The 21,958-nt window shown below is 41.8% G+C and overlaps 1 protein-coding gene across 3 annotated transcripts in view; it reads right to left on the reverse strand.

The window, feature by feature from the left end:
- The window catches only part of LOC110438431 (NACHT, LRR and PYD domains-containing protein 12-like), a 73,993-nt gene that overhangs the window by 33,718 nt on the left and 18,317 nt on the right, over positions 1–21,958 (reverse strand). For 2 of the 3 annotated variants that reach the window (XM_073947392.1, XM_073947391.1), the window contains exon 4: positions 728–2,644. In XM_073947392.1, coding sequence (XP_073803493.1) covers positions 728–2,644 — 1,917 coding nt within the window. Of the gene's footprint in view, positions 1–727; positions 2,645–12,778; positions 12,893–21,958 lie in introns of all 3 variants that reach the window. The other variant, XM_073947390.1, reaches the window with a different exon arrangement.

Genomic DNA, 21,958 nt, shown 5'->3' on the forward strand with positions numbered 1-21,958 from the left:
AATATTGCATTTTTCCATGTAAAAAAAAACTGCACTTTTCAGAAGTTAACTAAAACTGCAGCATTTCTTTAAAAAAACTGCTTTCATTCTTTAAAAAAACTGCTGTAATTTTTTGTAAGCGCAAAATCAGCAGTAAGAAATGAGCACTGTTAAGTGTTCAGTCTACAGGGTGTTAAGTTCGTTCCTTTTCTTGTCGGCTTAGTCCCTTTATTAATCCAGGGTTGCCACAGAGGAATGAACCGCTAACTTTTCCAACACGTTTTTACGCAGCGGATGCCCTTTCAGCCACAACCCATCCCTGGGAAACATACACACACACACACACATACTCAGGACAATTTAGCCTACCCAATTCACCTGTACTGCATGTCTTTGGACTGTGGGGGAACCGGAGCACCCATAGGAAACATGCGAATGCAGGGAGAACATGCAAACTCCACAAAGAAACGCCAACTGAGCTGAAGTTCGAACCAGTGACCCAGCGACCATTTTGCTGTGAGGACACAGCACTACCTACTGCGCCACTGCATTGCAATTATTTCATGTTATAAAAAGGGTTTAATGTTTTACTAATATAGTGCACTAAACTGCTGCAAACTACATCTTTGTTTCAATATTAACATGAGAAATAAACAGTATTCTATGAATATGTTAAAGCAGGGCAATTATCTGCTAAACCAATCTGACTCTTGAGTGTGTCCTCTGTGATGAATGAATAAATACTCACAGAGCTCTTCTGCAGTTTCTCACAGCTGATATCAGTCTCAGTCTTCCCTCAGCTGATGTGTTAAATTTCTGAAGATCAAACTGATCCAGCGGCTCCTCTGAAATCTCAATCATGTAGGAGATTGTTGAGCAGTGAGCAGGAGAGAGTTCCTCCTCTGAGTGTTTGTCTGATTTCACAAACTCCTGAATCTCTCTGGCCAGAGTCTGATCTTTCACCTCCAGCAGACAGAGGAACAGATTGATGGATCTTTCAGCTGAGAGACAGTCATCTCTCTTGATCTTGTCTTTAATGTACTGTGTGATTTCACTGATGCTCTCTGAACTCTCCTCTGTGTGTGTCAGCAGATCCTGGAAGAGTCTCTGATTGGACTCCAGTGTGACGCCAAGCATGAACCGCAGGAACAGATCCAGATGACCATTACTACTCTCAACTGCTTTATCTACTGCTGATCTGAACAGTTCATACAGAGAGTTCTCAGAGCTGGACTGTAGATAATGACTATATAAAAATTCTCTCTCCAGCGGTTCTGTGTTCTTTGTTAAATGGCAGTAAAACACAAAGAAAGCAGCCAGAAACTCCTGAAAGCTGAGATGGATGAAGCTGTAGACTTTCCTCTGATGAATCACCGATTCCTCCTTGAAGATCTCAGTGCAGATCCCAGAATACACTGAGGCGTCAGTGACGTCTATGCCGCTCTCAATCAGGTCCTCCTCATAGAACATCACATTGCCCTTCATCAGCTGTCTGAAAGCCACTTCAGCAAGTTTGAGGATCACTCCTCTGTTGGACTGCAGGAGTTTCTCTGGATCTCTCTCTTCATACTTCTGCTTCCTCACGTTGATCTGAATCAGCAGGAAGTGGATGTACATCTCAGTCAGAGTTTGAGGGATTTCTGCACTCACATCTTCTTCCAGGAGCTTCTGAAGCACAGTGGAGGAGATCCAGCAGAAGACGGGTATGTGGCACATGATCTGGAGGCTTCTTGCTCTTCTGATGTGGGAGATGATTCTGCTGGCTTGATGCTCGTCGCTGATTCTCTTCCTGAAATATTCCTCCTTCTGAGGCTCAGTGAATCCCTGAATCTCTGTCAGACGGTTGATGTATCTGGAGGGGATCTGATGGGCTGCTGCTGGTCTGGAGGTGATCCAGATGAGAGCAGAGGGAAGCAAATCTCCTTTTATGAGGTTCAACATCAACACAGCCACTGATGAAGATTCAGTCAGAGCACAAACTTTCTCCTCATCTGAAAACTTCAGTGTGATTCTGCTTTCATCCAGACCATCAAAGATGAACACAACTCTACACTGCTCATACATCTTGGGCTCCAGATCTTCAAGTTCAGGATGAAAGTCCAGCAGAAGTCTGTGAAGACTGTACTGATGATCTCTGATCAAGTTCAGCTCTCGAAATGGAAGCACAAACATGAAATCTACATCCTGATTGGCTTTTCCCTCGGCCCAGTCCAGAATGAACTTCTGCACAGAGACGGTTTTTCCAATTCCAGCAATGCCTTTAGTGATAACAGTCTTGATCAGGGGTTTCTCCTTGTTTATTTTCTTCTTGTTTCTTCTACTTCTTCGTCTTCTTGTTTTCTTAAGTCCTAGTTCAGTTGGGCCTTTAAATATATCATTGCAGTAGACTGGAGTGTGTTGTGGGGGTTTTGTTCTGGCTCTTTTCTCCATCTGTAAAACCTCATGTTCTTTATTCACTCCTTCACTCTCTCCTTCTATAATGTAGAGCTGTGTGTAGATGCTGTTCAGGAGGGTTTGAGTCTCTCCATGGTTGATTCCCTCAAATAATCTCTCATACTTGCTCTTCATGCTGGTTTTGTGCTGCTCTTTGACTCTCTGAAGTTCATCATGTTCTGGTTGGAGTGAATCCTGCTGCAGGTCTCCAGTCTGATCATCTTTATCCACACTGCAGAAACAACAACAACACAAAGAAATAATGAGTATGAATGTAAAGATCTTCTAGTAAAGCCATGCGTGTTTTCTTTAAAACAGCTTAGCCAAAATACACAGATTTAATCCAAAACCAAACTATAGTAATGCAGAAACTCAAAGCTCTATTATGAAGCTCTTTAAACACCACACAATGATGAAAATTGCTGCTCAAAATGGTGTAATATTTAAAAGTATTTGTAATTTATTACATGTAACCCATCAATATGTGGCTGACATTAGAAGCGCAACGACTTAAAAAATATTGCAGGTTTATTAAATCTTAATTTAAATATATATATATATATATATATATATATATATATATATATATATATATATATAATTATTTTTTATTAAACTTCACATGAATTTGTTGTTATCTTTGTTGTTTGTATAACATTTTTCATCCACAAGTAAACTGCTTAAATCTTGTTTGTTTTCCTGACTTGTTTGATTATTCAACGCAGATATATTTAACTTTCTCATTGTCCATTTGTGTACATATAATCTCATATAATACAAGATACCTATTACATTTATATCATTTTTGTTAATTGTAAACAATAGAACCATGATTTTCAGAGCCTGTATAAATGATAAGTTCTTTAATTATTATTAATAATTATAACAATCCTATAATAATATAAGCAACATGGACAGAAGCACCTCACATCAGTAACGTGACAAATCTACCCAATAGTTTTCACTCATGCTCCCCCTCGCTGGAGCTCAGCTCTGCTCAAATGGCTCTGCAGCGAGCACCCTCTCAAAAAACTTGTTCCATCTGAAATTTTCTTCTAATGAGCATTTTTCTCAGCCTCCAAATTTTAGTAGTTATGTCACTGTAAAGGCAATGCAAAGAACGTTCAAGGTTACAGAAGTAACCCTTAGTTCCCCGAGGAGGGGAACGGAAATGCTATAGGTGGATATGATCTAGAAAATCCACGTATGGGAGGATTCTGTTCAGAAGCCGCTTGTCTGAAAGAGTATTGAACGGGCCAATGAAAGCCAATGAATTGGCAACGTAAGCTTGCGCAGGTGTGCTTCATTGCCAATTATCCCAGCATATAAGCACACCTGGAGCGAGCAAACGCCATCCTTTTAAGCTGAAGAGGCTTTTAACAGCTAAGGGACAGTCATTATGGCAGAGTATAGCATTTCCATTCCCCTCCTCAGGGAACGAAGGGTTACTTCTGTAACCTCGAACGTTCCCCTTCAGTTGGGGAACTCCAATGCTATAGGTAGATTTGATCTAGAAAATCCACATATGGGAGAACTATGGAAAACGCCATAATGACTGCACCTTACCAACGCCCCCGATAAGAGGGCAGTCAAGCAAGCGTGACACACCCACATCATGGGAGGCGCGGTCCTCTAACGTGCCCTTGGCCCTAACTCATCCCACTTCAAAGGAAGTTTCACGGAATAGGTATATTTTTGGGGAGTCGCTAACGTCTAGATAATTCTAGGAAATACGACAGTACGTTGGGTAGTGTGGAATCCCGGTAGGGAGGACGCTGCGGAGACCATCCGCACCCAATGGGGGAGACAAAATGGTAATTACATATGAACTAGCCCTAAGAAGGGGGAGTGCGCATAAGAACGTGGCAGATAGGGAAGGCTCGTGTCCACCCAAGAGGGGGGACTGAACCATGGCAGAAAGACATATGGGATCGCCTAGTGGGGATCGCACATAGCAGGCACTTATACCCAAACCCGGGCTGACCAGCAGGCAGACCTACAATGTAGTGGGCCAGCAAGTGACTCCTCCGCTGAGTCAGTGCTGGGGGCCACGGAGGAATCTGCAGGGCTCACCTAACAGGGAACTTTACTGACAGACAGGGAGGTGCACATCTCTCCGTGATAATGGCACCGCAAGCGTGTTACAACACCCCACCAAATTGTTTCCTCAGTCACCAAGGGTTACCTAATACCCTTGAGGAAACCGGCCCCACTCGCAGATTGTAAAACCACGGCACTTCCCTGCTGCCGACCGCCATAACAGACAAATAGCTGCTCAGATGATCTAAAGTACTGAGTACGGTCCACATAAATACGCAGAGCGCGAACTGGACAGAGTAAGGAAAGGGCTGGGTCTGCCTCCTCCGGGGCAGCGCTTGCCAGGTTACTACCTGGTCTCTAAAGGGAGTGGTAGGAACCTTGGGCACATAACCCGGGCGGGGTCTCAGGATAACGTGAGAAAAAATCGGCCCGAATTCCAGGCACGAGTCACGGACCGAAAATGCCTCCAGGTGCCCGACCCTCTTAATGGAGGCCAACGCGACCAGCAGTGCTGTTTTCAGGGACAGAAATCTTAAGGATACTGATTTGAGTGGCTCAAAGGGATCTGTACTCAGGCTCGTGAGAACGAGGGCGAGATCACAAGAGGGCATGAGAGGGGGGCGAGTTGGATTAATTCGCCTAGCGCCTCTGAGGAACCGGATGATGAGGTTGTGCTTTCCCACGGTGCCGCCAGCTACCGTGTCATAAGCGGAGATGGCAGCCACGTATACCTTGAGAGTGGAGGGCTCTCCAGCTTCTCTTGAAAAAAAGAAAACACAACACTGATCTGGCAGTTTCGGGGGTCTTCTCTGCGAGAAACACACCATTCAGTAAATAGACTCCACTTCAGGGCTTGGGCGCGCCTCATGGAGGGGGCTCTAGCCTGAGTGATGGTATCAACCACCGCAGACGGTAGGCTACCTAAGTCTTCTTGCGTCTAGGGACCACACGTGGAGGTTCCAGAGATTGTGGCGAGGGTGCCAGATGGTGCCCTGTCCCTGAGACGGCACGGTTGAGCATACCTGGGATTTAAATGGCGCACAGCGATTTCAGCCGCAGATGACTCCAGAGGAGCAGACGGCGGGCGAGCTGAGACATGCGGCAAGAGCGCATACCCTCCATGGGGTTGATATACGCTGCCGCCACCGTACTGTCCGCCCTGACCAGCATGTGTTGCTGCTCCAACACCGGAAAAAAGCGGTGGAGAGCGAGGAACACTGCCAACAGCTCAAGGCGATTGATATACCAATGCAGCTGGGCACCTTTCCATAGGCCCGCAGCTGCATGCACGCGACACAGGGCTCCCGAGCCCGTGTTGGAAGCATCTGTTGAGACAACAACATGACTGGATGCCTGTCCTAGAGGCACACAGGCCTGTAGGAACGGCGGATCGTTCCAAGGCCTGAGAGTACGGCGACACAGCACAGTAACAGAGACTCGGTGTGTGCCCACATGCCATGCGCGTCTTGGGACTCGAACTTGAAGCCAGTGCTGAAGTAGTCTCATATGGAGCAATCCGAGCGGCTGACCTGCAGCCCCAACAGGTGGAGGTGTCGTAGCACCTTGTCTCTGTGCATAATCAATTGTTCTCCAGAGTGGGCTAAAATCAGCCAGTCATCGAGATAATTGAGTATGCGGATGCCCGCGAGCCGAAGGGGCACTAGGACACCCTCCGCGAGTTTGGTGAAGACCCGTGGAGACAAAGAGAGCCCGAAGGGGAGGACCTTGTATTGCCACGCTCGACCTTCGAAACTGGCGGTGGAGTGGAAGAATTGAGACATGAAAAACGCGTCCTTCAGGTCTATGGCTGCAAACCAATCCTGAGGACGAACGCATCGGCGAATGCGCTTCTGCGTAAGCATTTTGAACGGCAGCTTGTGTAGACAGCGGTTCAAAACACGCAGATCTAGGATTGGCTGTGACCCACCACTCTTTTTGGGTACGATGAAGTACGGGCTGTAAAACCCGCTCTCCATCTCGACTGGAGGGACCGGCTCGATTGCACCCTTCGCCAGGAGGGCAGAAATCTCCTCTCACAAAACAGGGGCGGACAGGGGGTTGACCTTGGTAAAATACACACCCGTGAACTTGGGAGGCCATTTTGCGAACTGAATCACGTAGCCGAATCAGATTGTGGGTATGAGCCACCGCGAGGGGCTGGCCCGTGCTAACCAGTCAGAGCCCTCGCTAATGGAGTCATCGCGGAGCGGGTGTGCTGATCCGGGGAGCGCGAGGGTCCCGCGGAAGAGCTGGAGGAGAGCGATTCGCTCTGGCTCCACACCCTGACTCCGGAGAGGGGGCTCGAGGGCTGGGGGAAAGGAGACCGTCCCCCCAGCACTCGTGAGCCACTGACGGAGCACACCGAACCTGCGAGCTAGAGAGCACAGTGTCTCAGACTGGCAGATTTCGGGCTGTCACATCCGGGGAAGTGGAAAAGTGCTCTTTCATTTCATGGCAGTAAAAAGTGCCGTTGGAAATGGGGCCCCGCCCTCCAGTGGGGAAAGAGCAAGTTCCCTATACTCCAGATGACCTGTCCCAGGGACGCTTCACGGTCCTTAGCAGCGTTCTGGGCAGGGGGCTGCCTACTTCCAAGGTGCTAGACGCGCCAGCTTCGCCAGAGGCGTGTGTGGGGGCGGTGCAGCTCTCGTAGGCGGGCGCCTTCTGCGAGGAGCAGATATGGATGGTACGGCGGGCGAAGCGGGCTTACGGTCCCGCCGAAGGTGACATCACCCATCAGACTGCTCTCTCATCGCCCAGAATTCCTGGGTGAATTCGCAGACGGTGTCGCCGAACAGGCCAGCTTGGGATATGGGGGAGTCAAGAAAGCGGACTTTATTAGCCAAGTTTTAGTCAGGGGTGGCGCTCCTGGACCACTAGTGTGGACATTGTCCTCCCCAACGCACACGCAGCGGACTTAGTAGTCTGAAGAGCTTAGTCGGCTGTGGTGCGAAGCTCATAAGCCTGGGTTAGACCCACCCTCGTGCAGCTCAGCCAGTGCCTGCGCTTGGTAGCACTGGTAGGTGGCTATCGCATGCAAGGCGGAAGCAGCCTGGCCCGCAGCCTTGTAAGCTCTAGCTCCGAGGGAGGCAGATAACTTACAGGCTTTGGACGGGAGATGAGGCGGACCCCGCCAAGAAGAGGCGCCGCATGGACTGACCGCCATCGCGCACTCAACCTAAGGAATTGCCACATACCCCCTGGCCGCTCCACCGTCAAGAATGGTGAGGGTGGAGGGACACGCATCCAGAAACGCATGGTCAGAGTGCCATCCTGAAAAGGACGTGCTGCACGACTGTGTTGCTCTCTTTGTGAAATTTGCAACTTTATATGCACCGCTCTGGAGGACCGGACCCAAAGAACGAAAGTCAAGGGATAAACCCAGCTCAACCGTCTGCCGCTGCATGTACACACTCTGGACCGGGAGAATGCTCTCGTTCGCTCGGGATCGCTGGATCACAGCAGGAGGAACCCTCATCGACTCGATCAAAAAGTCTCTGAAGCGAAAAGTATGGCGTTTGCTCGCTCTAGGTGTGCTTATATGCTGGGATAATTGGCAATGAAGCACACTTGCGCAAGCTTACGTTGCCAATTCATTGGCTTTCATTGGCCCGTTCAATACTCTTTCAGATAAGCGGCTTCTGAACCGAATCCTCCCATAGGTGGATTTTCTAGATCAAATCCACCTATAGCATTTCCGTTCCCCAACCGAAGGGGAACCTATTTTTTGCCATAAAAGTTAATTTACTGAACATACACATCGGAGCTTGCACATTTTTTAGAACAAATGGCATTTAAAGGTTTTTGCATCTAAACTCTTCATAAACCAGAAGATATGAAGAATTACTGTAATGTTTTATTTTATTGGCATCAATAGTGTGCTCAATAGTGTGCTGTTACATATTGTAGGCCATCCAAGAGTGATGTTCATCTTTGTGTACAGTATTGTCTTAGCCTGCTTATTTTACAAGACCAAAATTTGAAGCAGGAAATTAAAATTTTTTATTATTTTTTAATGTAGGACATCTATATAGATCAAACAAATCATATATAAATTAAACAAAATACTAATAAACATTTGTTTTATATGCCACAGCTAAGCATTAATAGTAACTAGACTAATGTAGCAAATGTGAATAAATCTTAATTTTCAGTCAAAATATGAAATAATGCATACATTATTGGAAAATTATTATTTTATTTATTGACCATAAAAAGAAACATTAATATATGATGAAAAGAATGAATAAAAATAACCATGACAAATAAGTCCACAAGTCCAAGCTTTATTCAAGCTTGTTCTACAATTATGTAGAACCGCATGTTCTGCAGCATCTTTACACTGCTGGGCCGGTTCTGCAGATGATCAGCAGGTCTTCATCTGTGTTTGTCATCATCATCAGCATCATCCCGACTGCAGTCAGACTAAAACGGGCTTGAGACATGAAGCTGTCCATGCCTAAGAAGCCGATTCTGAAGATGAAGAGACCACAGCAACGTCTGTCAGGGTCTCATCCACAGCACTACATCATCTCCAGCAAACTGCTGCGCTTCTTTATCCTCAGTGCACATGGCACCAATCTGAGGATATTTAAGATCATTCAAAATAAAGAAGTCATTTTAACAGACTAATGTCATTTTGTGTTCGAAAATAAATTAAAAATAAAATCCTCATGATCACCTATACAAATAAACAGATAAAACAAATTAATTATGATTTATCAATATTATATGTAACATTAGCTAATGTAAACAGTGTCGAAAAGGGAGTTCTACATCATCACAAACACATCACTCACTTTGCTGATCTACAACACTTTTCATATATTTATGTCAGACATTTAATAATCGTCTTTTTGTTTATGTAAATTCACGTTTGAAGCGTTGCGTTATGAGTTTCAAGTTCCTACATAATTATGTTTTAGAGCAAAATGAAACAAACATAACATTACTATAAAGCATCTTTACACTTTCAGCAACTCTACAGTTCACTGTACACTTACGTTAGCTCAACACATGCGATTTATCTCAGGGGGCGTCTGCTTTCCAATAACTTACGTTTCAAAGTGTCCGCGTCCCATTTTTCCTCATTATTATGATGCATCCTCTTCTCCTTCTTCTTCTCCATGCTGAATGCTTTCCCATGGCCTCCTGGGATAGATAATTAACTATCTGAGAATATTCCGGAATCTGGGCTGAAGCAGTATAGGGCATTCTGGGATTTTTTGATTACTTTACACTTTTATGATTACTCAAGTTTCAAACGTACCTCTTTCTTCACGTACTGTTTTCTCCCGTTATGTTGTAGGTATAGAGTATGCACATATCTAGGCAAATTGAGTAGACATACAGCCAAATCTCGCGAGGATACTCTTTTTTTTGAACATTGGGGATTTAAACATACTTAATCACTCGCCTACTGCTTTGTTCATACCTAATAGTAGAGAAGTATGCGGTTTCGAACGCAGCCATGTTGTCCATGATCACTCTCTTGGCTGGAGTATATCAGTCAACATACAACATGAGTTACGAAACACGGTAATAAATATTAAAACATGTACCTGGTAAACAGATAAAAAAAAAAAAAAAACAGTGATCAGTTCCAGCAGTCTATAATGGTGTCCTGCAATGATGGATGTATATTAGCCATTATAAAGTTGCAGTCAAAAAGAAAAAGGTATACTGTGAAAAATCAAAACAAAAATAGATAACAAACATGTGTCTTTTTTATAAGAGCACTTACTTATCACAACCACTCTCCTGGCAGGTGAAAATACTATGACCCATCAGGGACTAGTTTATAACATGACACCAGTCAATGAACAGAGTGGGGGGTCATTTAGAATTAAAGCACCATATACATAAAAGAAAAGCAAGTGGAAGCATTTTTTTTTATAACTTGTTACACACACAAGGCCAAAAGACCCTACATTTACTGTTCAGCTGCAAGTGTGTAATGTGATATTATTGATACTTTTAATATTAGGTTCTTATTTTCTTTAATTTTTTTTGTTTTCATGTTGCTCTAAATGTTGCATTTTTGTATATTTAGTTTTCAAGGTTGTTGTGTATAATATATGTATGTATATATATATTAGGGCTGTCAATCGAGTAAAAATTTTAACTAATTAATTGTACTTATTTTGGAAAATTGACCACGATTAATCGCATTTTTAAAGACTGAAACTTGTAATTTTGGCTATTCAAATGTGAAATTAATGTAAACGCAAGAAAAAAAATTATTTAAATTCAAAACATAGTTGTTTATTAGAAATTTGTTTAACTTTTAACACAGATTTCTTCATGTAAACAACATACCCTTAATAAACCAGCAAGATCCTGGCCAGACAGCCATATTTATTAAAGGGGTGATCCACTACGATATCATATTTTAAACTTAAGTTGATGTGTAATGTACCTGTGTGAACATAAACAGCATCTCTGAATGTAAAATGCTCAAAGTTCAATGCAAAGGGAGACCTTGATTTATACAGAGTTAGCTTAGCAAAGCCTACAATGAACAAATTTTGGGGACTACAAAATATACTTCCACCCCCTGTGAGATCACAAAAGTTCATTATTGCGCATCCCAAACTGCGCAGGTAAAGGCCGTGGCCAGAGGCGCTGTAACGTTACTGCAGAGCGAGAAATGCCATCCTGCTGTTTCCACAGAGCTTCTCTGTTTCTGTTGTTGGGCTTCCAAATGACACGACCCAAACACAGAAGTGCTTACAGTTCAATATTAATTATGTTACAGAGAACTATAAAATACACAGCAAGCATGATATGACAAAACGCAGCTTCCAGAATCTCTCCAAGTTCAGTGCTGGATTCGACTAAAATCTCCTCAAAGATGGAGCATGAAGACGCTGTGAACTCTGTGAGCCATGACCTGTAAGTGTTCTTATTTGTTAAAATTGATCATGACATGTACAGTGTCTAGCCTTAACGGTATGTAGTAACAAAGATGTAAACAACAGGAAATTATGTTCACCTCTAACGATTTAGCAACAAGTCCATATTTATCAGTCAATCGGCTGTAAACACACACACACACATACACACACTCTTGACCAGCACCTGCGTCTCTCTGTGTGAGACGGCAGTGTTTCGCTCTATAGGCAGCTTTTCCATGTGTTTTACAACTCAGACAATAAAGTCGCAAAAGATATGTGAACGATTCATGTTACTTACACAGGCATATTCCGGATATGCGTGAAAGACGTCCTGTAACGCGTTGATTTAAAAAAAAATACAGCAATGCTCTCCCAACTGGAGTGTAACAGCAAAAACAAATCAATCCAGGCTCACAAATGTCTCATCTCATCTCTTGTGATTTATTCTGTCACCATCGTCACCACAGAAAATAACTTAATCCGAACATGAGAGAAAAAGAACAATAAATATCACTTGCGCACACATGTGCTTCTCGTGTTACAGATACTTCATAGTATACACAGGCACACACATAAACACACACTAAATGGCACAGAAACTCTCTTAAAGGAGCTGCATCCCATTTTCACTCGTTACCTACACGTGTTGACTGACTGACTGTTTACACAAAACGCGCGTGTTTGTCCGGGCGTGACGTGGAGCCGATCGGCGAATCACAGCACATTATGATGATGACCAATCAGAGTCACTTGAGGGTGGGCCTTTTGGAGGAACTAGGCAATATGACAGTCGTTTTCATGTTAGCTGAGTAGCTGTGTATAATCAAAGTGAGATAAATGAAAAAATAACACGATTTCCTTCAAGAGACACATGAGCACACATTGCTTTGCATCTTATTAACACAACCAAGCCTTAAAATTACAACTCTGGAGGAAACTCTGGATAGCCTGGTGATGTGACATTAATTGTTTTATACTGAAACTTGCCTTCAAAAAGTGCTTCCTTGGTCTTATCCGTTTTTCTTTGCACGTTAAACACGTCCACCACAACAGGAAATTAAAAAAATACCTGCAACTGCGTTAATTGCATTAATTGTTTTTAACTCGTTAATTATTTCAAAGTAATCGCATACATTAACGCACTAATACATATATATCTCAATGCCATCTCTACTGTCTAAATATTTTAGTGTTTCACCATGACTGTGTTTGTTGTGTTTCTAATAGCTCACTTTCCGACTAAATTATATTTTTTCATACAATACTCTCATACAAGCTTTGAGGATCAGGATTTCTGATCATAAATGATCAACATACTGAATTTTTTCAATTCATGATCAGAGCATTTTCAAAGTTACTTGTAATAAAAATGATCGTATAAAAATTGATTATATAAATACTGCAGTGTAATCATATGTGTAGAGATGATCTACCTGACAGCAGGTTGTGTGTTTTCACTCTTAAAACGTATTGGTTGATTCATAGACATGTCACTCTTCATAGACACACAGCTGGGCTCTGCTTCTGCTCTCTTTTGATCAACTGAACTAAAACAGAGAAGATTAAAGTTCAGCGCTGCTCACACTAGAGTCAACAAGCCATACATTAATAATTCCTCATAAAAAATATAAATAAAAAAACACTTGAAGCAGCATTTTATATTAATTTCCTTTAAATCTAACTTAAATGCATACTAGAAAACTAAAATGTATAATAGAAAAGGCGCACTATTTGAGTAGTTTAAGACTGAAACAACTAATTAGCAAAATGAAGTTCACAGTGTAGGACTGGGAGGAGCCTAATCATTCAGATTACACAGAAACATCTGCCAAAATAAAATAAAAAACCTTGATCACCTTTTTCACGCATGCAGGATTGAAATGCAGAAGTACCATTAGTTGCATAAAGCGGTTTATGGTCTAAACAACAATGAATGAAGCAACATTGAGGTGTCGCTGAAGCATTCCTAATTGCTCCAGCAATAAGCGTCAGCAACCATATTTGAGTTTTCATGCATTTCCCAGCTGTAAATATGACAGGAAGAACTTTCTGGCAGAGCAAGGGGCCAAACTCATCATACCATCTTTCAAAACAGCAGCTCAGTTTAGCAAAGAAGATGCTGAGATTAGACAAGCCATAGCACGCCTTTGAATTCTTGTTGACAGAGCCATCAGAGGAGTGAAAGAGTTTCACATCTGGGGAGAGGTGTTAGGGTTCTGCCACTCTGGTCATGTAAATTCATGTAAAGCATCGCGCTGTTAGATTCTCAGCGTCTCCGTGTATCTGGTTTCGGTTTCGGTGGACGCTGAAATGAAGCATGCGCGTTGCATATGTGTAAACGCACGATAAGGTGTTTATCGAGTGCTTGTGTCTTGCATCTGTTGTCAAAGCACATGGCTCTGTGTTTACATTGTGGTCACGTGCTTTTGTTGTGTGCTTCAGTGTTGTGCTTGTGTTGTCATGAACATGCGGTTAATGAGTTCTCTCATTGGCTGCATGGTCTTGTCCTGTTTTATGTGAGCGCATGGCTTGTGTTGTCTCTGTGTCATGTGCTCTCCCGTCTATTGTCTAGTCCTACCCTCCTTGTTAACACATTATTAGTTTATTAGATTCACATGTTTAACACCTGTTTGTTCACCTGTGTATTAATTTAACTCTGCTTTATATTCTCCTCCTGTCTGCTGTCCTGTGCCAGTTTGTCATCATATGTCATCGTTTCTCTCCTTGTCCTGTCGTTTGTTCCAGCCCTGACCCCTACCAGCCTGCCCAGTCAATTTTGTTGGTTTCTTTGTTTGTTTGTTTTGCTAGTTGTTTCCACCTTGGGTGTTTTGTTTTGCACTTTATTTAAACTTTTACCATTAATAAATACCCTTTTCTTTGCAATTGAGTCCTCGTCCCTTTTTCCTCAAACCCCGATCATGACAAGAGGGGTCTGAATGCAGACCTGGGGCCTCATGTACGAAGACTTGCGTGGAATTCTTACTAAAACATTGCGTACGCACAAAGCTGTAAATGTGCGTACGCAGAAAAAAATTCAGATGTATGAAACACTGCGTACGCCGAATCTCACGCATATTCTTTTGTACACCCGAATGAACGTGAAACTGAGCGCAACATGCAGGAGCACAAAACCCCTCCCTGCCTCCTCCCCCGTATGAATATGCTAATGACTATGCTAATGGTAAAACCCAACGAAAAAGCAATGGCAAAATCAAGCAAAAAGAGAAACTTTGAACAGAATGTGAATTGGAGGTGCTGCTTTCGGAGGTAGACCGGAGAAAAGCGGAGTTATTTGCAAGTTTATTCTCTGGAATTAACAACAAAAGAAAAAAATAGAGTGGGAGAGTTTAGCTGATGCGGTTAACACAGTTGGGTCTGAACATCGCACTGAGTGAATTAAAGAAGAAATAGTGTAGTTTATAAATGTAAACTGTTGCAGTACCTGTAACAGTCTCAGTGGTGCAGCTTGTAAGACACATGTCATCATGTTTTGACACGTTCGAGCGTTAACTCGGTTCGAATCCAGCGTCTGATGTACTCTTTCTTCTTTTCCCCCCCGCTACATATCAGATTTTGCCAACATTTATCACGAGAAAGACAGGTAGGAATCATTAATAAGTTTGTGCATCATATTTTATTTTCACATTTATTGAATGGAAATGTTTCTGATTCACGCATGCAAATTCATCTTCAGATAGTGTCTTTATAGCAATGTGCGTGCAGTAGATAGCTCAGATTACATTTGGAAAACAGGCGACCGCTGCAAATTGCGCTTTAATGTTTAGCTGGTCAACTACGTGGTATGGAAACCTTATATACCTGCTAGATGAACCCGTCTCATACAGCTGCCATTGCAAGGCTCAAAGACACTTTGTAGAGAGGAATTTAACACAACTGCCTCTAGGAGTCGCCAATGCAAATAAAACAGACACGCACAAAAAATGTGCGTACGCTAGCCAAAAAGCTGCCATAATGCTGTGCACATTCCCACGTTCAGTTCATTGATAGTAAATCCAAACGTGAGCGATTCTGAGCGTGAAACCTGGCGTACGCAAAGTTTTTGTGCGTACGCAGCGTTGATGCATGAGGCTCCTGGTGCAGTGAAATTGAGCTGCATCCAATGCTTTTTAATGTGCTCACCTATATATACAGTTGAAGTCAGAATTATTAGCCCCCCTTTGATTTTTTCTTTTTTTTAAGTATTTCTCAAATTATGTTTAAAAGAGCAAGGAAATATTCTGATATCATTTTTTCTTGTGGAGAAAGTTTTATTTGTTTTATTTCAGCTACAATAAAAGCTGTTTTATTTTTTTATCCATTTTAAGGTCAGTATAATTAGCCTCTTTAAGCTATATATTTTTTCGTCTACAGAACAAACCATTATCATACAATAACTTGCCTAATTACCCTAACCTGCCTAGCTAACCAAAATAACCTAGTTAAGTCTTTGAATGTCACTTTAAGCTGTAAAGAAGCGTCTTGAAAAATATCTAGTCAAATATAATTTGCTGTCATAATGGCAAAGATAAAATAAATCACTAAATAATAAAAAGTTATTAAAACTGCTATGTTTAGAATGTGGTGCTAATAATTCAGGGGGGGGGGGTAATTCTGACTTCAACTATGTATACATACATGTGTATATATATATATATATATATATATATATATATAGCTGCGCAGCTTCAGCAGACCTCCTCATTCCTGCAGCACGAGGGCTTTATGATTGTTTATGAGTGCCAAAAGTGGCGGATCTGTTCGGCGAAATATCTGACTGCGTGTCCCCGCATCCCTAAGGACTGTTTGGCGAAATATTTGACGGCATATCAAATGACTGAAACGATATAATTAGAGAAATCTCCACTGTGCTTTTGAGTGAGAGAGCGCTTCTCACTGAACAGCCCAGCAGCGATGACGTAAGCGTGCCGAAGCCCATTTGTGGTGTGAGCGCAGGCCGTCGAGGGAGACGGGAGGGGGGACAAGCGTGCTTTGGCCCGGTTAGAGGCAACTGTACCTAGTGTGAGTACGGCCTTGCTTAAGGTAGTCTATGTTGTCTTAAAAAAACACTGTCCTTTCGCAAGGAAACAATACTGTAACATCTAAATGCTAATATAGACACATAAATATGCTACATTTTATTCAGGAAGTTGCTGTTTTTTCCCAAGAAGTTTAGAATCGGAGCCTTATATTATTGGTTATGATTCGCCGCTAGAGGGCGCTGAATGGATCGCAACGTTTCTTTCTTTAGACCAGGGGTTCCCAAACTTTTCAGCCCGCGACCCCCAAAATAACAATGCTAGTGACTCGCAACCCCCAATATCCTCTGAGGTGGTTATAAATACAGAAACCTTGCATGCAATGACGCAGACACACCAATTAAATTTGTGTCAGTGCTTTAAATGTGTCAGAAATTATAACCTGATGTTAAAAAATCTAAATGCATTTGACGCTATTGCTGCCTTTAATATAATGTAATTACCCCAGGGGTCGCAATCCAATAGAATTAGTAATTATAAGCTACTATAGTAACTATATAATATATAGTAACTATAAACAACTATTTTTATTTTCAGTATAGTTATGGATAAAATATGTTAATTCTTATGGTTTAATAAAAATAAATAGATTTTTGGAAATCACCAGGTGACCCCCCTTCATTGCCCCGCGACCCCTCGGGGGGTCCCGACCCCCACTTTGAGAACCACTGCAGTAGACTGTAACTTAGTCAAGAAGAAGTCAACCTTGAACCTGGAAAAGACAAGCTTGCTATATCATCTTTTCTCAGAAGAGGATTCATTATCCATTTCAAGGTACTTGATTATTAACTATTGAAAGTTAAATGTTGTTATTACTGTTTGTGTGTACTATATTAAAGGTCCTTAAAATTGCATTTTTCCTACATCTTATACTAACCTACATGGATGAAACCACACCCTAATAATGTTAGATGCTAACAGAAATGTTTAATCAGGTATACATGTCATACAGCAGTTAAATATAAGCCCTAAAAATTATATATTCATATAAGAATTGTAACATCTGTCAGCTTTGTATAATACTAGTAGTGATATGTGCAAATAAACAATAATACAAAGCCCTTAATCATACATTGTCCTTGCCCAGTTTTCAATTCAGGTGAGATTTTAGTAATGCTGTGACCACTGAACTAATAAATGTTGTCTGTCAGCTCATGTTCATTTGTGGTTTATTATTATTTTTTGTTTGTTCATTGTAGGTTGCTCTGGACAGAGCAAGCTTTCGACCTCCTTGATAATCTTGCTGAGATAGGTGAGAAAAAAAACAGCTTTGTATTTTGTAATATTTACATGATGTAAAAATGCATAGATACACACTTAAGCAATACGCAGCAAAAAATGCACATTTTCATATTTTTTTCTCTCTATCTGTTCAAGGTACCCCTGGGCCCGGTTTTTCAAAAGGTTTAATCCGGATCAAATTGATCCAGATTTAGTAATTCTGTTTTTGCGATCTGTGATCAGGTAATCCAGCTTACTTTTTGAGCCAGTTTTTCAAAGCAACATTGGATTGGATCAATCTGATCCGGATAGGAACTTTTCAGGATCACTAAATCTGGATTACCAGTGCTCAAACAGGATAGGAAATCACAATGTAGAACTATATGTAAAGAGTGACAAGTAGAATAGCCAGCTTGGGGTCAATATAACTTTATTTTTTTTTAAATGAAAACTAAGAAAATTTAATAAATATTAAAGTAATAATAATAATAAATAAGAAAAACAAGAAAAAACCCACCCCATCCTCTTCCAGCAGTACGCTCATCTGAGACCTACAACACAAACATTGTACATTGAGGATATTTATAATAAGTTTCAAATATAGATGTAAATAAAAAAAAGACTTAATGTCTAAAACTCCACAATAATCTCAGACTTCCTCATCTGATGTGGAGAGAGCAGCTTGTCTGAACGTATCCTTTATGAGGGGGATCTCAAGTCTGGCCTTGGTTTGCTGCAGTTTGGTCAGAGTCAGTTGTTCCTCTGCCAGGCGAAGCTGTGCTTCTGCCCTTTCAGTCTCTTTTTGCAATTGTTGAAAGAGATTTCAAAAATCAGTCATTGCCATTTCTTGCATTTTTTGTTTATTCTGTAATCATTGCATGCATCATTAATAAATATCCTAATAAGAAAAATATTTTCTATTGTGATGAATACATATATATATATATATATATATATATATATATATATATATATATATATATATATATATCAATTAGAGACTGAAAGAAATATCCATGTAGTCACTCTCCAAATATTCTGTTTTGTAACTGTGTCTTATCTTATTGTAAGTTGTCCCTGTACTAGGCGCCTTGACTTTGTGCCTTGACATTCTTGAGCACTGGATAAAATTGTTCTGCCTAACTGAGCTGAATATTTGCACGTATTCATAGCCCATGTACCCCTGAGTATGATGTATAAAAGCTGGTAATACCCCAGACTTCTTTAGAAGAGAGCAATAAACTGTTGGATTCACATCTCTCAGTTGTTGTTGCCTTCCTGGAGCTCCAGCTTACTGAGGAAACACACAGACGGTCTGCAATTTATCCCAACAACTTGGTGACCCCGACGTGATGAAGCTGATCAGGTAAGACATGAATTTGGTTTTGACTACCTGATTAGTTTCATCACTGAACTGAGTGTTCAGGAAGCTGGCAAGACATGAATTTGGTTTGACTGCCTGATAAGCTTCATTACTGAACTGAGTAATCCTTGGCTGGGATTTTCCCTGAAAAGCCAAGAAGAGCGCGCTATACAAAAGTAAAACGATCATTCTGTGTGTTTTCTAGTAAGTATTTACTAACATGGGTGGTTCATACCCCAAGCCTGAGATAGGGGAAGGCCCTAAAGATTGGATGTATCGATGTGGGTGGGGATATTACACTAATCCATGGTTAGATAATCTAGCAGGGTGGAAAGAGGCACAAGCGATGCGTCCCTACCCTAGAGGTGGGTCATTTGACCCCCATGTGCTAAAACGGGCTCACAAATTAATTTATGAAAGTGAAGGAGATCCCGAATGGGACCATGATTACATGAAAAAGGGTTATGAAATCTGGATGAAGATGATGAGTGTGTGGAATGATAAACAAAATATTAACCTACCAAAAGAGGTAAAGAAATTAATTCCGAAGCCACTGAAAGGCTCAGCATCAAAGATTGAGGTAAAAAGAAAGGAGACACCCAAAGTGCCTCCAGCCCCCGTTGTTACTGTTCCCTCAGTTACAGTTACTGTTCCTACTCCTACCCTCTCCTCCCCCATTCCTGATGAGGGGCAAGGAAAGGCACATCAGAGGATGCCTCTGTATCCTGTACAAGAATTAGAGGGGCTTCGCACAGAGAAACCAGACCAAGGGGATAATCAGGCTTTCCTATGGGTCTCAAAGAAAGGGGGACATGCTGAAGTAACCCCTCCCTCCGCAACACAGCTCAAGGATGTCATTTCACTGCTTCCTGATATGAGCAGGCCAGTAGAATTTGTAGAAACTATGATACGTGTCTCTAGAAATGCACAGCTTACAGGAGCTGATTATAAATTTATATTGATGAACAAAATGGGGTCTCAATATGATGAGACAGCCCTCATTGATGCTGTTCTTTGCTTGTGCTCTAAAAATGATGAGGTTAAACTACAACCCCAGCAAATGATGCGTAGAGTAAAAATTACATTAAACTATGTTACAAGCATCAGCCACTGACGAGGATAAGTCCTTCTGGAACGCCTTTTCTTCCACGTTTGATGAAAAGATGGGTCTATGGCACGACAACACTGGTCGCCTATGTCTCCCACATGTGGCACTGTCATTCCTCGTCCACGAATTTCATGGTGTCACTCATCGTGGACGAAGAGAGGTACATGAAACGATGCGATCTTTGTTTTGTGTCCCAAAACTAGAAACCACCATTAATAACATACTTGACAAATGCCTTATATGCGCTCAATATAATGTATCAAAGCCTGTGGCACAGCACCAACATTTACCAAGACCAATCAAACCTTTTTCTGAATGGCAAGTAGATTTCATGCATATGCCCAAGAGGGGACCGTTTAAGTATCTACTGGTTTGCGTGGATAAATTTTCAAAATGGGTAGAAGCTTTTCCTTGCACAAGGGAAAATGCACATGTGGTAACACAGAAATTGATCTCTGAAATTATACCTAGATATGGGATCCCACAAAGTATCGATTCAGATAAAGGAACACCTTTTACATCAAAGGTAACGCAACAATTGGCAACTGAATTAAATATAAATTGGCGTTTCCACATACCCTATCATCCACAATCATCTGGATTTGTGGAGCGAACTAACAGAACCTTGAAAGGAAAGATAAAGAAGGCCTTAAGACAACACGGTCATAAAGATTGGGTAAAAATTTTACCAATAGTACTAGCAGATTTGAGAATGACACCACAAGCAAATTTGGATTCTTTATCACCATATGAGGTGGTCATGGGAAGACCTTTCCCTATCCCATGGCAAGGGGGAATTATGGGAGTGGGTATTGAGCTTTCTAACCACATATCAGAATTCTCAGCGGCCCTAATTCAGAAACTTAATCAGTATTGGGAAAGGGTAACAAAGAAACACCCTGAAATTCCACTTAAGGCAGCACACCCTTTCCAGATAGGGGACAAGGTGCTAATAAAAGATATACAACCCCAGAAAGATTTAACTGACCCCAAATACGAAGGGCCAGCTGAGGTTCTGGCTGTTACACGCACTGCTGTATTAACTGATCTTTTTCCACAGTGGATCCATGGCACCAGAGTGAAACCATTGAAGTAAATGTCTATGATATGATATTAATAGTTTTTGTTTTGCAGACTACTTCTACTGATAACCCTACTGGGACTGACACAGGCCCACACTGAAGTACACAACTTATTCTGGCAGTATGCTAACTGGACTGCACGACAGACAACCAATGAGTCATGTGTTGTCTGCCAAGAAGTGTTCTCCTCTGCTGTGACTATATCCTTGAAACCTTTGCCTTTTACATGTACTAAACTTGCTTTTTGTACAAATGCTTTGGGAGATATTTATGAATGGCGCCCCACATGTGTTTCTAACAAGAAAACATGGGAGCCTCTTTGCAAATCAACTAGCAGAAAGAATCATTCTGTTGTAATACCTACACCTAGAACTATGGGTTTGAATATTTTGTTGACGAAACCCCAGGGGTTCACTTTTTCTTTTTGCTTTAATGGGACAAATGGAGGTAATGTATCCACCTTAAGAGCTAAAGATTGTAATATAGTAATTGGCGAAAGGGATCGATTTTCAGGGGTATATTTACCGTGGCGAAAGAATAAAAAATATAGTTCTCTACTAAGTGTTTGTCCACGTTACATCCCAGGCAACTGAACAAACTTAAATGTGCTAATATCACAAATGAGACAGCTGTCACGGCATGTTACAACCTGAACAACACATACTGTCAACGCAGCAATGTAACTTGTGTCCCCACTTGGCCGAGACAGGATGCGGTCCTGGCCGATGACTGGTACTGGTATTGTGGGGGAGAAACCATCTTCAACACTTACCCCACCAATTGGACTGGTCTTTGTACTGTGA

This window comes from Danio rerio, chromosome 4 (genome assembly GCF_049306965.1).
Source record: "Danio rerio strain Tuebingen ecotype United States chromosome 4, GRCz12tu, whole genome shotgun sequence".
Lineage (NCBI taxonomy): Eukaryota > Metazoa > Chordata > Actinopteri > Cypriniformes > Danionidae > Danio > Danio rerio.